This window comes from Muscardinus avellanarius, assembly GCF_963383645.1.
Source record: "Muscardinus avellanarius genome assembly, chromosome: 16".
NCBI lineage: Eukaryota > Metazoa > Chordata > Mammalia > Rodentia > Gliridae > Muscardinus > Muscardinus avellanarius.
The window spans coordinates 36,829,035-36,847,273 of NC_137802.1; the positions used below are offsets into that span (position 1 = coordinate 36,829,035).

General features: G+C 41.1%; 1 protein-coding gene across 1 annotated transcript in view; it reads right to left on the bottom strand.

Annotated features, from left to right (window-relative positions):
- Window positions 1–5,364: 5,364 nt before the first annotated feature.
- The window catches only part of RAD51C (RAD51 paralog C), a gene marked incomplete at its 3' end in the record, with an annotated part of 43,806 nt that continues 30,931 nt past the window's right edge, over window positions 5,365–18,239 (bottom strand). Inside the window, exons 8-9 of the mRNA XM_080713482.1 lie at window positions 10,480–10,540; window positions 5,365–5,448 (exon numbers count right to left, since the gene is read on the bottom strand). Of these exons, the coding sequence (XP_080569608.1) occupies window positions 5,365–5,448; window positions 10,480–10,540 (145 nt within the window). The remainder of the gene's footprint in view (window positions 5,449–10,479; window positions 10,541–18,239) is intronic.

Genomic DNA, 18,239 nt, shown 5'->3' on the forward strand with positions numbered 1-18,239 from the left:
CAGTACTCGGGATGGAACCCCAGGGGCATTGTACCTCCGAGCTACACCCTATTTCTATTTTTTAGTATTTTTATTTTTTGAAACAGGGTCTCACTGAGTTGCGACGGGCCTCCGTATATGCTGAGGCTGCCTAAAAACAATCCTCCAGTCTCTGCCTCCTGAATGCTGGGATTACAAGCGTGTGCCACCACCCTGTTTCCAAATAAAATATAAAATAGGTCTGGGAGGATAGCCAAGAGGTAGAAAAGCCCCTGGGTTCCACCCCCAGTACCACCAAAAAAGAGAGAAAGTCTCACTGAAGAGCCAGGCGTGGTGGCCCATGCTTGTGATCCCAGTTTGTAATCTGGAGGCTGATACCAGAGAATTGTGGTTCGTGGACAGCCTCAGCTACTTAGGGCCCTCTGCAACTGTGAGACCCTGTTTCAAAATAAAAAATAAAAATTAGGGCAGGGGGTATAGCTCAGAGGTCGAATGCCCCTGGGTTCTATCCCCAGACCTTCAAAAAAAAAAAAAAAAAAGTCTAACTGAATTGCTGAGGCTGTCCTCGAACCTGTGCTCCTCCTGTCTCAGCCTCCCAAGTACTAGGATTACAGTCATATGCCACTAAGCCTGGCTATATGAGCTTTTAATTTTATACTTTATTGCATTTATATCTTAAATAACTTACTTGGAAGCAAACTTATTTTCCAAGTGTATGAGAATAGAAAGGATTTCCCAAAACAGAGAAAATTTAAATTTCTAGTATTTATTCTCACCAGAATGAGTAACTCTAGACTATATAAAACGGCCTTTGTTGTATTAATTGTCACCAAGGCATAGTAAAACATGGGAATGACATTGAAACACCGTTAATATGTCATGGAAATGACACTAAAACACCAGAGGATCAAGGTTTGCAGACAGCCTCAGCTACTTAGCGAGGCTCTTTGCAAGTCAGTGAGACCCTGCTTCAAAAATAAAAAATAAAAAATTAGGGCCGGGGGTGTCGCTCAGAGGTAGAATGCCCCTGGGTTCCATCTCTAGTACCAGAAAAAATAAATAAAATATAGGGCTGGGGGTGTAGCTCGATGTAGAATGCCCTTGTGTTCCATCCTCAGTAACAAGAAAAAAAAAGTGGAGAGGGCTAGAGGTATCGCTCAATGGTAGAGAGCCTCTGAATTCGATCTCCAATAACACACACACACACACACACACACACACACACACACACACACGCAGAGCAATAGTCTTTATCAGTCTATTTTGTTTTTGTTTTTTGTTTTTGTGCTACTGGGGGTGGAACCCAGAGGCTTTCTACCTCTGGGCTATACTCCCAGACCTTTTTTATATTTTATTTGGAAACAGGGTCTCGCTAAGTTGCTGAGAGCCTCACTAAGTAGCTGAGGCTGGCTTCAAATGCGATCCTCCTGCCTCAGCCTCCCAAATTTGGGGATTATGAGTGTGCGCCACCACAGGCCAGCTCTATCAAGTCTATTTTGGAGAATATGTTTCAAAACAATTTCTAGATAATGTAACAACTATAATATCTCACTTTAACATTATAACAACAAAATTTAAACAAATGACTTTGTGTTTTTTTTTTTTTTTTTTGGTGGTACTGGGGATGGAACCCAGGGGCCTTCTACCTCCAGGCTACACTCCCAAACCTATTTTATATTTTATTTGGAAACAGGGTCTCTTAAGCCAGCAGAGAGGCTGACTTCGAGCCTGCACGATCCTCCTGTCTCAGCCTCCCAAGCACGGGGATTACAAGCGTGGGCCACCACGCCCGGCTGACTTTATGATTTTTAAATCAGCTTGGTCATGTAAAATTTTCATCCTACTCATAAAAGTAAACATACTGATATACTACTGATGCTTTTTTCCCCCCTTAATAGGAATTGAACCCAGGGGCATTCACCTCCAAGCTCCACCCTCAGTCCTATTTTTCATTCCTTTTTTGAAACAAAGTCTTCACTAAGTAGCAATGGCTGGCCACTAACCTGAGATCTTCTGGTCTTCACCTCCCAATACTGGGAGTACAAGCATCTGCCACCACACCTGGTTATAGTTTCCTCTTTACAATAATAAAAACTGATCATTTTAAGTAATTATCAAAGCTACTTTTTTTTTTTTTTTGGCAGTATGGAACCTGGGGGCATTCTACCTCTGAGCTACACCCCCAGCCCTATTTTTTTCGTCTTTTATATTTATTTTATTTATTTATTTTTGCAGTACTGGGGATGGAACTCAGGGGCATTTTACCTCCAAGATACACCCCCGGCCCCATTTTTTAGTCTTTTTTTTATTTTTGGAAACAAGGTCTTACTAAGTTGCAAAGGGCCTCGCTAAGTAGCTGAGGCTATCGACAAACCACAATCCTCTAGTTTCCACCTCCCCAATGTTGGGATTCCAAGCGTACCCTACCATGCCCGGCCTAGTCTTTTTATTTTTATTTATTTATTTATTTATTTTATTTATTTATTTATTTTTTTTGCGGGTCTGGGGGTGGAACCCAGGGGCATTCGACTTCCGAGCTATACCCCCAGCCCTATTTTTTTTTTTTTTTTTTTGAAACAGGGCCTCATTAAGTAGCTGAGGATGTCTGCGAACCATGATCCTCTGGTCTCAGACTCCCAAATGCTGAGATTACAAGTATGCACGACCACACCCGGCTATATTTATTTAGCAGGTCTGGAGATGGAACCCAGGGGCATTCGACCTCTGAGCTATACCCGCTGCCCTATTTTTTTTTATTTTGAAACAGGGTCTCACTAAGTTGCAGAGGGCCTAAGTAGCTGAGGCTGTCCACGAACTGCAATCCTCCGGTCTCAGCCTCCCAAATGCTGGAATTACAACTGTGAGCCACCACACCCAGCTTGGCTCTTTTTATTTTTGAAACAGGGTCTCACTGAGTTGCAAAGGGCCTTGCTAAGTAGCTGAGGCTTCCGATAACCGCAATCCGGTCTCATCTCTTGAATGCTGGAATTACAAGTGTTTACCACCACGCACAGCCTTCCAAAGCTACCTTTAAAGAGAACAAATAGCTGGTCATGGTGCCACGTGCTTGTAATCCCAGTATTCAGGAGACTGAGACTGGAGGATCGTGTTTCGTGGACAGCCTCAGCTACTCAGCTACTTAGTAAGGCCTTCCACAACTCAGTGAGACCCTGTTTCAAAATAAAGAATAAAAGCCGGGCATGGTGGCGCACGCTTGTAATCCCAGCATTCGGGAGGCTGAGACCTGGAGGATCGCAGTTCGTGGACAGCCTCAGCTACTTAGTGAGGCCCTCTGCAATTCAGTGAGACCCTGTTTCAAAATAAAGAATAAAAAATAGGGCTGGGGGTGTAGCTTGGAGGTCAAATGCCCCTGGGTTCCATCCCCAGACCTGCAAAAAAAAAAAAAAAATAGGGCAGGTGGTGTAGCTCAGAGGTCGAATGCCCCCAGGTTCCATCCCCAGACCCGGAAAAAAAAAAAAACAGAGAACAAATAAAAACTATAAAAAAAATTTATAGCCAGGCATGGTGGCGCACACTTGTAATCCCAGCATTCAGGAGGCTGAGACCAGAGGATAGCAGTTTGCAGACAGCCTCAACTACTTAGTGAGGCCCTCTGCAACTCAGTGAGACCCGGTTTCAAAATAAAAAAATAAAAAATAGGGCAGGAAGTGTAGCTCGGAGATCGAAAGCCCCTGAGTTTCATCCCCAGACAAGCCAAAAAAAAAAAAAAAATTTATTTCTGGGATTTTCTAGGCAATTGATCATAAAATTTATTAGTCTGAATGATAAATTCAGATGACCATATAGACTAACTTTCCACATTTGGAAAATGTAATACTTAAATCACCTTACTGAATGTTACTGAAAACACAAAAAAATGTAATTGCAAAATACTGCTTTAAAAAACATTTTTCAAGCCAGATGTAGTGGCGCACGCTTGTAATCCTGTGCTTGGAAGGCTGAGACAGGAGAATCACACAGGTTCAAAGTCAGCCTCAACCACTTAGGCTCTCAGCAACTTAATGAGACCCTGTTTCCAAATAAAATATAAAATAGGTCTGGGAGTATAGCCCGGAGGTAGAAAGCCTCTGGGTTCTACCCACAGTACCACACACAAAAAAATTTTTTTTTCAAGCCAGGCAGGGTGGCACATGCATATAATCCCAGCATTTGGGAGGCTGAGAAAGGAGGACCAAGGTTCATGGCCAGCCTCAGCTACTTAGTGAGGCCCTCTGTAACTTCATGAGATCCTGTTTCAAAATAAAGAATATAGAGCCGGGCGTGGTGGCGCACACTTGTAATCCCAGAGCTTGGGAGGCTGAGACAGGAGGATCACACAGGTTCAAAGCCAGCCTCAGCTATTGCGAGGCTCTCAATAACTCAGTGAGTCCCTGTTTCCAAATAAAGTATAAAATAGGTCTGGAAGTACATCCCAGAGGTAGAAAAGCCCCTGTGTTCCACCCCTAGTACCACACAAAAAATAAATTAAAAAAAAAAAGAATATAAAATAGGGCAGAGGGTGTAGCTCGGAGGTAGAATGCTCCTGGGTTCCATCCCCTGACTCCCCCCCCCAAAAAAACCAACATATTTTCAGAGAATTATGTTTAATTCTCTTAGTTCCTTAAGTATATTTCCCTTTCATTTCATATAATTCTGGTTCATTCAAGCTACAGTGTGTGTTTCTGTAATTTTAAGGTAATGAGTCAAGCTAGTTGCATGCCTGTAATCCCAGTATTTGAGAGGCAGAGACAGGAAGATCACAGGTTTGAGGACATCCTCAGCAATTAGCAAGACACTCAACAATTTAGCAGGATCTTGTTTCAAAAGGAAAAATAATAATGGTTAGGGTTTTAGGCTCAGGGGTAGAATGGCCCTGGGTTCAATCCTCAGCATTATAAAACAAATAAAGCTGGACGTGGTGGGTCATCCCTATAATCCCAGGATTTAAGAGATTAAGACAGGAAAATCCCAGTTTCAAAGACAGTCTCAGCAATTTAGTGAGATTTCATTTTTTTTTTTCCTTTTTACATGGTTCTGGGGATGGAACCAAGGGGCATTCGACCTCCAAACTACAACCCCTGCCCTATTTTTTACTTTGAAACAAGGTCTCACTAAATTGCAAAGGGCCTCACTAAGTAGCTGAGGCTGTCCGCGAACTGTGATCATCCTGTCTCAGCCTCCCAAATACTGGGACTACAAGCGTGCGCCACCACCCCTAGCTGAGACTTCATTTTAAAATATAAAACAGGGTTATGGGTTTAGCTCTGACATAGAATGTCCCTAGGTTCAATTCCCAGTACCACAAAAACAGAGAGAGACGACTACTTGAATATACTGAATTCCACAACATCAATATATTTGTATACTTTGAGATTCGTTTTTAGGTTACTGTTCTTCCTCTGGTTCTCGTGGTCGCTTCCGGGAATTCAATGAACTTTCTGTGGGAACAGCATCTCTAAATCCTTGAGGCTGCAAATGAAAAAATACACAAATATGCTTTAGGAACATTTAGAATGAAGACTGGCCAGGCATGGTGGCGCATGCTTGTAATCCCAGCAATTGGGAGGCTGAGACAGGAGGATCTGGGTTTGTGGCCAGCCTCAGCGTCTTAATGAGGCCATCCACAACTTAGACCTTATTTCAAAATAAAAAATGAAAAACAGGCCTGGGGATATAGCTCAAAGGCAGAAGTCCCCTGCATTCCAATCCCATTACCACAATAAATAAATAAATAAATAAATAAATAAATAAAATGAAGACAGGTCTTCAGAATTTTTTTTCAGCTGGGCATAGTGGTGCATACTTGTAATCCTACTACTTGGGAGGCTAAGACAGGAGGATCCAGGTTCACGGACAGCCTCAGCAACTTGTGAGGCCCTCTGCAACTTAATGAGACCCTGTTTCAAAATAAAGAATAAAAAATACATCTGGGGTTGTAGCTCAGTGGCAGATTGCCCTGAGTTCAATCTTTGGTACCACACACACATACAAAAAATTATCTTTTGTGGTACTGATGAGTGAATCTAGGACATTCTACCACTGAGCTACACACTCAGCCTTCTTCACTTATCTTGAAATGGTCTGTGTTGCTGAGGGTCTCCCTAAATTGCTGAGTCTTGCATCGAACCTGCACCTTGTCTCAGCCTCCCAATAAGTGGTATTACAGGCATGTACTACCATGCCTGGCTACCAATTTTTGTGTGTATGTGTGTGTGATATTGGGGGTGAAACCCAGGGGTATTCTACCTCTGAGCTACACCCCCAGCCCTATTTATTTATTTATTTTTTTACGGTACTGGGGATGGAACCCAGGAGCAATCTACCTCTGAGCTACACCCCTAACCCTGTTCCTTCCTTCCTTTCTCCATATTCCTTCCTTCCTTTTTTTAATTTTTTTTCTGGCTCTGGGGATGGAACCCAGGGGCATTTGACCTCCAAGCTACACCCCCTGCCCTATTTTTTTTTTTTTTTTTTTTGGTGGTACTGGGGTTCCTGGAAGCCCTTCTACCTCGGGGCTACACTCCCAGACCTATTTTTACATTTTCATTTTGGAAACAGGGTCTCCTAAGCCAGCGCGCGGCTGGCTTCGAACCTGCGCGATCCTCCTGTCTCCGCCTCCCAAGCGCGGGGATTACAAGCGTGCGCCACCACGCCCGGCATATTTTTTATTCTTTATTTTGAAACAGGGTCTCACTAAGTTGCGGAGGGCCTCACTAAGTAGGCTGAGGCTTCCGCGAACCAAGATGGTCCGGTCTCAGCCTCCTGAATGCTGGGATTACAAGCGTGTGGCACCACGCCCAGCTCTTCCTTTCTTTTTCTTTGCAGCACTGGGGATTGAACCCAGGGGCATTCTAACTCCCAGCTACACCCCTAGCCATATTTTTTAAAATTTATTTTGAAACAGGGTATCAATGAGTTGCAAAGGGCCTAAGTAGCTGAGGCTGTCCATGAACCACGGTCCTCCTGTCTCAGCCTCCCAAATGCTGCGATTACAAGAGTGCACCACCACACCCAGTTTATTTTTTTTCTTTCTTTTATCCATCCATCCTTCCTTCCTTTCCTTTTTTTCCCCTTTCCTTATTTATTTTGCAGTACTGGAGTTGGAACCCAGGGGCATTCTACCTCTGAGCTATACCCCCAGCCCTATTTTGTAGTCTTTATTTTGAAATAGGACCTCACTGAGTTGCAAACGGCCTAAGTAGCTGAGGCTGTCCATGAACCGCTATCCTCCTGTCTCAGCCTCCCGAGTGCTACGATTACATACAACTGTGCACCACCACGGCTGGCTATTCTTCATTTTGAAACAGGGTCTCTCTGAGTTTCTAAGGGCTCATTAAGTAGCTGAGGCTGTCTACGAACCATGATCCTCCTGTCTCAGCCTCCCGAATGCTGGGATTACAAGCGTGCGCCACCATGCCTGGCTTCCCAGCCCTATTTTTTATTTCCAAACAGGGTATCACTAACTTGATGAGAGTCTCACTACTTGCTAAGGCTGTTCTCAAACCTGCAATCCTCCTGTCTCAGCCTCACAAGTACTGGGATTACAAGCATGCACCAACCACCAACTGCCTCCAAATATTTTTAAGTAACTTAAGAAAACTACTTTTTTTTTTTTTTTGGTGGTACTGGGGGTGTAACTCAGGGGCTTTCTACCTCTGGACTATACTCCCACACCTATTTTATACTTGATTTGGAAACAGGATTTCACTAAATTGCTGAGAGCCTCATTCAGTAGCTGAGGCTGGCTTCGAACCTGTGTGATTGTCCTGTCTCAGCCTCCCGAGTGCTGGGATTACAAGTGTGCACCACAACGTCTGGCTTCTACTTTGTTCTTGACTACTATAATGACAATAAACCTCATGGATAATCCAATCCAGAACTGGACTTTTTATGCCTATTATTTATATATACATGTATACACAGAGTGAAATAACACTGCATTACAAAAACATTTTTTCTAGGACTAAAGATGTAGCTCAGTTGTGAGGCCCAGCACCCCAAAACAAAAAACAAATGTTCTCTAAGAATAATCCTAACAATCTCTATGGTAGCTCTCTTGAAAGAAGTAAAAAGTCAGGCATGGTGGCACCCGATTGCAATCCCAGCATTCAGGAGGCGGAGATAGGAGGATGGCACAGGTTCGAAGCCAGCCTCAGCTACTTAGTGAGGCTCTCAGAAACTTAGACTCTGTTTCCAAATAAAATATCAAATAGGTCTGGGATTATAGCCTGGAGGTAGAAAGCCCCTGGGTTCTACTCCCAATACTACCAAAATAAAATAAGACTTAAAAAAATAGGGCTGGGAGTGTAGCTCAGAGGTAGAATGCCCCTGGGTTCCATCCCCAGTACTGGGAAAAAAAAAAAAAAAAAGGTAGTAGTTTGTTCTCTTAGATCCTTTACAAATTCTGCAATTAAATACTCCAGAATAACTGGGCAAGGTGGTGCATACTTGTAATCCAAGTACTTGAGGGGCTAAGACAGGAGGACTGCAGGTTAGAGGTCACTGTGTAGTAACTTTGTAGGACCTAAATATCAAAAGGGGTAAAACTCTTCTGGGCCCAGTTCCCTATATCATGCATGTCATGCATCCATGCACATACACATACACACAATATAACCCTCCGAAATAATGTTCTTCAACTAGACTATTGCAAATGTACCTGGACAGTGCAAAATATAAGAGGATAATTCTCTTGCAGAATCTCTTTCCATTTCTGTTTCTTTTTTTAGAGAGATTTATTTGTTTGTTTGTTTGTTTGTTTGTTTATTTATTTATTTATTTTGGTGGCACTGGGGGTGGAACCCAGAGGCTTTCTACCCCCGGGCTATACTCCCAGACCTATTTTATACTTTATTTGGAAACAGGGTCTCACTAAGTTGCTGAGAACCTCACTAAGCAGCTGAGGCTGGCTTCAAACCTGTGTGATCCTCCTGTCTCAGCCTTCCAAGCACGGGGATTACAAGCATGCGCCACCACGCCCGGCTTCTGTTTCTGTCCTTATAAAAATTAGTTTCTAAGATATACTTAGCTCAACACTGTTGATAAATATGCATATTTCAGTCAAAAATATTACTTCTATGATGTAAATTCATAGGAAAATTAACATTTTAAAGTACATTATATTTGGTGGCTATGATAGGTCTATAACATCTATAGACTAAAATAAGTAATGTTGATATTTTTCTTTTCTGAAAATCCCCAATAACCTTGACTTTAAAAATCTTTACTATCCTGCCAGGCATGGGGTACATGCCTGTAATCCCAGCATTTGGAAGGCTGAGACAGGAGGATCATGGTTCCTGGACAGCTCCCGCTACTTAGTGAGGCCCTTTGCAACTCAAGTGAGACCCTGTGCCCCCCTGGGTTCCATCCCCAGTACCGCAAAAAAAAAAAAAAAAAAAAAAAAAAAAAAAAAAAAAATCTTTACTATTCTGACATTACATATGCCATGGAATATACTACCTCTAAGCTGCTCTCCTAGCCTTTCTTAATTTTGTGGCTAGAACTCACTAAATTGCTGAGGCTAGCCTCTAACTTGCAATCCTCCTAAGTTTCCCAAGTACTGGAATTACAGGCATGGACCATCATACTTAGTTTTTTTCTATGTGTGTGTGTTTTTTTTTTCCCCCTTGTGGTACTAGAGATTGAATCCAAGGGCATTCTATACCTTGGAGTTACATCTGCAGCTGTATTTTATTTTTTATTTCGAAATACGGTCAATAAAAGTTGCAGAGGGCTGAGGTTTACTGTGAACCTGAGATCCTCCTGTCTTGGTCTCCCAAGTACTGGGATTACAAGTGTGTGCCACCATGCCAGACTACTTTTCCTGGTTTGTATATGTCTATGTCTCTCTTATTGGGGGTTAAACCCAGGGATATTCTACCTCTGAGCTACACTCCCAGCCCAATTTCATTTCTTATTTGGAAAGAAAGTCTCAGTAAGTTACTGAGGGCCTTGCTAAGTTGCCAGTGGCCTCTTTTAAGTTGCTGAGGCTGGCTCCCAACCTGTGATCCTCCTGTCTCAGCCTCCCAAGTACTGAGATCACAAATGTGTGCCACCATGCCCAGCTTTTCCTATTCTTAAAAATAAATTCCAGTCCAATTGTGACTACAATATTTTTTTTTTTTCGGTACTGGGGATAGAACCCAGGGGCATTCTTACTCTGAGCTACACCCCTAGCCCTATTTCTTATTCTTTATTTTGAAACAGGGTCTCATTAAGTTGTAAAAGGCCTCACTAAGTAGCTGAGGCTGTCCGTGAACCCAGATCCTCCTGTCTTAGCCTCCCAAATGCTGGGATTATAAGCAAGCACCACCATGCCAGGCTGTGACTACAATATTCTGTATATACCACTATTTGAGGAATGTTCTTAAGTACCAAAAGCTATTCTCAAATGTGCTTGCTGCCTACAGAAGTTAACAGAAGCAATCTGTAAATGATCTCTTTAGATAAATTTTGCCTAATAACAGTAAAATCCAACCATAATTAAATAATACTGACTGTGATTTGAAACAGTACTGTGGATTCCTTCTGGCTTGGTGATTTGTACAATGTTGCCAACCTGCAAAAGAAAAACAATAAACATGACAAACATGCAATCTTAATTACTTAGTTCAGGTGATTGATTTCATAATTTATTTTTTTTAATTTATTTTTTATTGGTGCAATGTATTCATACATCATAGTGGTATAAAGAAAATACTTTTGTAGACATACATGCACATCTCGTCCAGTTAGCCCCTACCACGATCCCCACCCCATTCCCTCCCCATCCCTCCTTCCCACGCTTGGCTTACTGGTTGACATCTAGTATTATAGCAATTTATATAATATTAACATTGATAATCTCACATAACAGTTTCATTTGTCTGGTACCAAACTTTTGATGACTTAAAGATAACATTTCAATATTTCTTTTTGCTTTCTTTCTTACCAGAGATTATTTTTTTCTTTTTTTTTTTTTAGGTGAAACTATCATACATTTATTTATTTATTTTTCAGAAAAAATCTATCCTGATATGGAATATGGACTCTAGATACCCAAAACAGTCTCAAAGGAGAACAAAGCTAGAAGATGTATATTTTCTGATTTCAAACCATATAAAGCTACAATAATTGAAACAGTGCAGTACTGTTCTAAAGGCAGATATATAAACCATTGGAGCTAAATAAAAGCCTAGAGATAAATTCTTCCATACATTGTCAAGTTATTTTTGACAAGGTTTCCATGAACTTTTGGTGGAGGAAATACTAGTCTTTTAACTAAATATTGTTGAAAAATAATAATAAATGAAAAAGAATAAAATTGGACCCTTACCTAACACATATACAAATATTAACTCAATATAGATAAAAGACCTAAATATAAATCTTAATACTATAAGCTTTTAGAAGAAAATCTGGGTCATAAAACCTCACAACATTGAAATTGGCAGTGATTTCTTGGATATGATTTCAATGGCACAGGCAACAAAAGAGTAAATAAACTCCCTAAAAAATAAAAAAAATATTGTATATCCAAAGACAATGTAAACAGAGTTAAAAGTTACTGATCCTCTTCCAAGAGTTCCTCCTATGACCCATTTCTCCCTAACTCTCACATATTAGGGAATCATAATTTAAATTTATAGTTTACTACAACCAAAAAATAGTTAGTTGGCCATGTGGTATACACCTGTAATCCTAGCTACTTGGGAAGGAGGTTAAGGCAGCAGGATCACAAGTTGGAGGCCAGCCTGGGCAACTCGGTGAGACCCTTCTCCAAAGGACTGGGGATGATAGCTCAGAGGTAGACTCCCCCCTGGGTTCAATCGCCAGTAGTGCCCCCCACAAAAGAAGGGAAATTCTGACACATACTATATACCATAAATGAGCCTTACAATAAATAAGGGTATGCTATGTTATGCTAAGTGAAATAAGTCAATCACAATAGGACAAATATTGCATGATTCCAATTATATGAAATAATCTAGTCACATTAATAGAGACAGAAAGTGTCTATGCTCTGGTGGTTGTCAAATGAAAAAGTTCTGGAAATGGATGATGCTGATGATTGTATAATATGAATATATTTATTGCCAATGAACTATATATTTAAGAAAGATTAAAATGAGCCCATGTTTGGAATCCTAGCTATTCAGGAGAGGAAAGCAGGACGATCAAAAGTTCCAGAGCTAGCTGGGCATGGTGGCGCACGCTTGTAATCCCAGCATTCAGGAGGCAGAGACAGGAGGACGGTTCATGGCCAGCCTCAGTTACTTAGTGAAGCCCCTTGTAACTCAGACCCTGATTCAAAAATAAAGACTAAAAAATTAGGGCTAGGGGTATAGCTCAGAGGTAAAATGCCCCTGGGTTCCATCCCCAGTACCACAAAAAAACCAAAAACCAAAAAACAAAAAACAGTTCTAGAGATGAACCGGGAGTGGTGGCGCATGATTGTAATTCCAGCATTCAGGAAGCTAAGACAGAAGGATCATGGTTCCTGGACAGCCTCAGATACTTAGTGAGGCCCTCCACAACTCAATGACACCCTGTCTCAAAATAAAGAATTAAAAAAAAAATAGGGCTGGGGGTATAGCTTGGAGGTAGAATGCCCCTGGGACAAAAAAAAAAAAAAAAAGTTTCAGAACATCCTGGAAAACCTTGTCTCCAAAAAGGGGTTTGAAGCCGGGCGTGGTGGCACATGCTTGGAATCCCAGCATTCAAGAGGCTGAGACAGGAGGATCACGGTTTGCAGATAGCCTCAGTTACTTAGTGAGGCCCTCTGCAACTTAGTGAGACCCAGTTTCAAAATAAAGAATAAAAACAGGGCAGGGGGTGTGGCTCGGAGGTCAAATGCCCCTGGGTTCCATCCCCAGACCAGCAACAAAAAAAAAAAAAGGGGGGGGGGTTTGAGATATGGCTCGCTTGCCTAGCATGCACAAAGCCCTGGGTTCAATTCCCAGTACCTCAAGAAAAATAAAATATTAAAATAGTAAATATTTTAAGTAAAAAAAGCAAAAAAGTAAATATTTTAAGTAAAAAAAAGTAAAATAGTAATTTTTGTTTGTTTGTTTTTGTGGGTCTGGGGTTGGAACAAAGGGGAATTCAACCTTTGAGCTACACTCCCTGCCCTATTTTTTATTCTTTATTTTGAAACAGGGTCTCACTAAGTTGCGGAGGGCCTCACTAAGTAGCTGAGGCTGTCCACGAACTGCGATCCTCCAGTCTCAGCCTCCCAAATGCTGGGATTACAAGCGTGCGCCACCACGCCCGGCTTGTAAATTTTATAATATGTCTACTTTACTGTCATTAAAAAAAACAGCCGGGCATGGTGGTGGACACTTGTAATTCCAGCATTCAGGAGGCTGAGACCAGAGGATCATGGTTTGCAGACAGCCTCAGCTACTTAGGCTCTCTGCAACTAAGTTTCCCAAGTACTGTTTCAAAACTAAGAATAAAAATAGGACAGGGAGTGTAGCCTGTAGCTTGGAGGTTGAATGCCCCTGGGTTCCATCCTCAGACCCACAAAAAAAAAAAAAAAAAAAAAAAAAAAAAAACTGATATAACTAAATAAAATGCAGATTCTAACTTAGAAATAAATCAGTCTTTCAGGTTTATAAGGGTCATTTATTTGCACGCAATAGAACATTGGTTTGTTGTCAGCCAATTAAAAAAGGTACATTTTGGTTACGATTTGTTATGTGCCTAATGTTAACACTGCCCCGCTCACTCATCAAGCATAATTCAAAAGAAAAGCAACTGGAGATCAAGGTCCATTAGCTTTCTGTTCTAGATTTGTACTTTCAGGATGAAAACAGAAGAATCCAAAATGTCACATACTCTATGATCGCAACTTTACACATAGATAACTGCTAAGTAATATTTAATGTAAGACTAGCTGGGTTAAGAAGTAGATAGTAGCCGGGCATGGTGGCGCACGCTTGTAATCCCCGCGCTTGGGAGGCTGAGACAGGAGGATCACACGGGTTCGAAGCCAGCCTCAGCTACTTAGTGAGGCTCTCAGCAACTTAGTGAGACCCTGTTTCCAAATTAAAAAAAAAAAAAAAGGTCTGGGAGTATAGCCCGGAGGTAGAAAGCCTCTGGGTTCCACCCCCAGTACCACCACCAAAAAAAAAAAAAAAAAAAAAAAAAAGAAGTAGATAGTAGGGTTTTTCTTTTTCCTCTCTTTTGGAGTTTTGGGGAATGAGTCCAGAGGCATTCCAGCACTAAGCTAACATCCCTAACACTGTTTACTGTATGCTAAGCAAGTGTTCTACCACTGAGCTGTATCTATATAGCCTTAGAAAATCACTTTTTTGGTTCAATAAAACAAAAAGCAGAACTGGGCATGGGTGGCACATGCTTGTAATCCCAGTACTTGAGAGGCTGAGACATGAGGATTGCAGGTTCAAGACAAGCCTCAGCAACTTAAAGAAGCTCTCAGCAACTCAGCTAGACCTTGTTTCAATATAAAATTGGGCTGGGAGTATAGTTTAGAATGCCTGTGGGTTCAATCCCCCATACCACACACACAAAAATAGCTAACCTAAAAAATTAACATCTAAGTCACTTGTTATCACTAATATGTCCAAAATGTGTACATTTAACTTTTATGAGAAAACTATTAAAAAGAATTAAGATTTAAAAAAATTTTTGTAGCCGGGTGTGGTGGCGCATGCTTGTAATCCGCACTTGGGAGGCTGAGACAGGAGGATCGCAAAGGTTCGAAGCCAGCCTCAGCTACTTAGTGAGGCTCTCAGCAACTTAGTGAAACCCTGTTTCCAAATAAAGTATAAAAATAGGTCTGGGAGTATAGCCCAGAGGTAAAAAGCCTCTGGGTTCGACTCCCAGTACCACAAAAATAAATAAATAAATAAAAATAAAAAATAAAATAAAATAGGTCTGGGAGTATAGCCCAGAGGTAGAAGGCCCCTGGGTTCCATCCCCAGTAACACCAAAAAAAAAAAAATAATAATAAAATAAAATAAAATAAATAAATAAATAATATACTTTTTTTGTACTGGGGATTCAACCCAGGGGTACTCTACCGGGGATGGAACCCAGGGGCATTCTACCTCCGAGCTACACCCTCAGCCCTATTTTTTTGCCTTTTTATTGTTGAAACAGAGTCCTATCAGGAATGCTGAAATTACAAACATGTGCCACCACACCTAGCTCCCCCAATTTTTTTTTTTTTTTTTTTTGTGTGTGTGGGTCTGGGGATGGAACCTGGGAGCATTTGACCTCCGAGCTATACCCCCTGCCCTAGTTTTGTTTATTCTTTAATTTGAAACTGGGTCTCACTAAGTTGCGGAGGGTCTCACTAAGTAGCTGAGGCTGTCCGCGAACCGCTATCCTCCAGTCTCAGCCTCCCAAATGCTGGAATTACAAGCGTGCGCCACCACACCTGGCGCCCCCAATATATTTTTATTTCTTATTTTGAAATAGGGTCTCACTGAGCTGGGCATGGTGGCTCATGCTTCTAATCCTAGTACTTGGGAGGCTGAGACAGAAGAATTGTAGATTCAAAGCCAGCGTCAGCAACTTAGTGAGAGACTGTTTAAATAATGAGCCAGGTGTAGTGGCGCATGATTGCAATCCCAGCATTTGGGAAGCTGAGATAGGAGGATCATGGTTCAAAGACAGGTTCAGCTACTTAGTTAGGCCCTTTGCAACTCAGGGAGACCCTGTTTCAAAATAAGGAATAACACTGAGATTCCATCTAACCCCAATTAGAGTGGCAAACATAAAGAAATCAAATAACAACAAATGCTGGCAAGGATGTGGGGAAAGAGGAACTTATTTTATTTTATTTTGTTTTATTTTATTTGCGGTACTGAGGTGGAACCCAGAGGCTTTTTCTAATGCTGGGCTATACTCCCAGACCTATTTTCTATTTTATTTGAAAACAGGGTCTCACTAAGTTGCTGAGAGCCTCACTGGCTGAGGCTGGCTTCAAACCTGTGCGATCCTCCTGTCTCAGTCTCCCAAGTGCTGGGATTATAAGCATGCACCACCACGCCCAACAAGAGGAACTCTTTTATACTGTTGGTGGGAGTCCAAACTAGTTTAGCCACTATGGAGATCAGTGTGGAGATTCCTTAAAAAAATGAGAATAGAGCCACCATATGATCCGGCTATACCTCTCCTGGGTATTTGTCCAAATGGGTTGAAATCAGAGAACTACAATAATATAGGCATACCCATGTTCACAGCAGCACAATTAGTAATAGGCAAAATATGGAACCAATCCAGGTCTCCATCAATTGATGAATGGATTGCAAAATTATGGGAAATACACACAATGGAATTCTATTCAGCTATAAAGAAGAACGAAATCATGTCATTCTTAAGAAGATGGAAAGACCTGGAGAACATTATGTTAACTGAGATCAGCCAAGCACAGAAAGAGAAGGGACATATGTTTTCTCTAATATGCTCAAACTAGGGAGTATTAGAATACCAGAGGGACTTCAGATAATGAAGAAGAAACCTCAGCAAAGCTAGAATGGAAGGATAGGAGAGGAAGAAGGCTGAGGTTGATTAAAAAAGGAGCTACATCTGAACTTGTGTAAAAATGTAAATATAGCATGGTTAACCTGGACACTCATTGTTGGGAAGGAGGAAGGAAAAGTGGTGGGGAGGGTACCAAGCAGAGTCTGAATGTATGTCACTCTCAATAGGTTCCATGTAAAAATAAATTAATTAATTTTTTAAAAAGAATAAAAAATAGGGTTAGGGGTGTAGCTCAGAGGAAGAATGCCCCTGGGTTCTATTCCCAGACCAGCAAAATATAAAAAAATAAATAAATACATAAAAATAAAGGGCTGGGGTGTTATTCAAAGGTAGACTGCCCCTGTGTTCAATCTCCAATACCATAAAAATATATATGACAAGCTGGGCATGGTGGCGCACGCTTGTAATCCCCGTGCTTGGGAGGCGGAGACAGGAGGATCGCGCAGGTTCGAAGCCAGCCACGCTGGCTTAAGAGACCCTGTTTCCAAAAATAAAAAATAGGTCTAGGAGTGTAGCCCAGAGGTAGAAGGGCTTCCAAGAACCCCAGTACCACAAAAAAATTATATATATATATATATATATATATATATATATATATAGACATATACATTTATTAGAAATCTTAAAGTCAAACTGAGAAGTTTTCAGGTTGAGAATCTACCTCAATTTCTAGATAAATACCAATTTTATGTCATGTCTATAGCTCAAGAGATTTTTTTTAAACAAGAAACTAAACCAAAGAAGCACTTGGCTCATAGCCCCAGTTGAAGCTTAACATATGGCTGAACTACATAGTTTGGGTCAGGAAGAAACAAGACAGAAGCACAATTTGTGCTCTAAAGCTGAGCACACATATGAAACACTGTGTGGGGGTGTTGATATATTACTCCACTCTACCACCAGATCTTCTTGGCAAAGAGTAGTATAATTCTGAACAATCTTGGCCTCACATTAGCATGAATATGCAAATTACAGGAAAACCCACATAATATAAGGACACAGACAAAGTATTTCTTTTAAGAACTGTTAGAAAGTTATTCCATCATTAGTCAAAGGTTAAAAATCAGATTTTACTAGTAAAGGAAGGGGGCTAGAGTATGATGGTATATCTAAGTTCAATTCCCAATATAAATTTTAATATTCAAGGCTTTTAATTTCATGACTCAAATGAAGTGTTCTTTTATTTTTTTCAGTACTAAGGATGGAACTCAGGGGCATTGTACCTCTGAGCTACACCCCTTTCCCTATTTTTTAGTATTTTATTATTTATTTATTTATTTACTTACTTACTTACTTAATTACTTATTTATTTTTGTGGCACTGGGGATGGAACCCAGGGGCATTCTATCTCTGAGCTACAACCCAGCCCTATTTTTAAAGTCTTTTTATCTATCTATTTATTTATTTATTTATTTATTTATTTTTATTTTTATTTTTACTTTTTTTTGGTGGTACTGGGAGTAGAACCCAGGGGCTTGCTACCTCCGGGTTATACTCCCAGACCTATTTTTCTATTTTATTTGGAAACAGGGTCTCACTAAGTTGCTGAGAGCCTCACTAAGTAGCTGAGGCTGGCTTCAAACCTGTGCGATCCTCCTGTCTCAGCCTCCCAAGCACGGAGATTACAAGCATACGCCACCACGCCCGGCTTAGTCTTTTTATTTTTGAAACAGGGTCTCACTGAGTTGCGAAGGGCCTTGCTAAGTAGCTGTCTGCAAACTGCGATCCCCCAGTCTCCACCTCCCCAAATGCTGGGATTACAA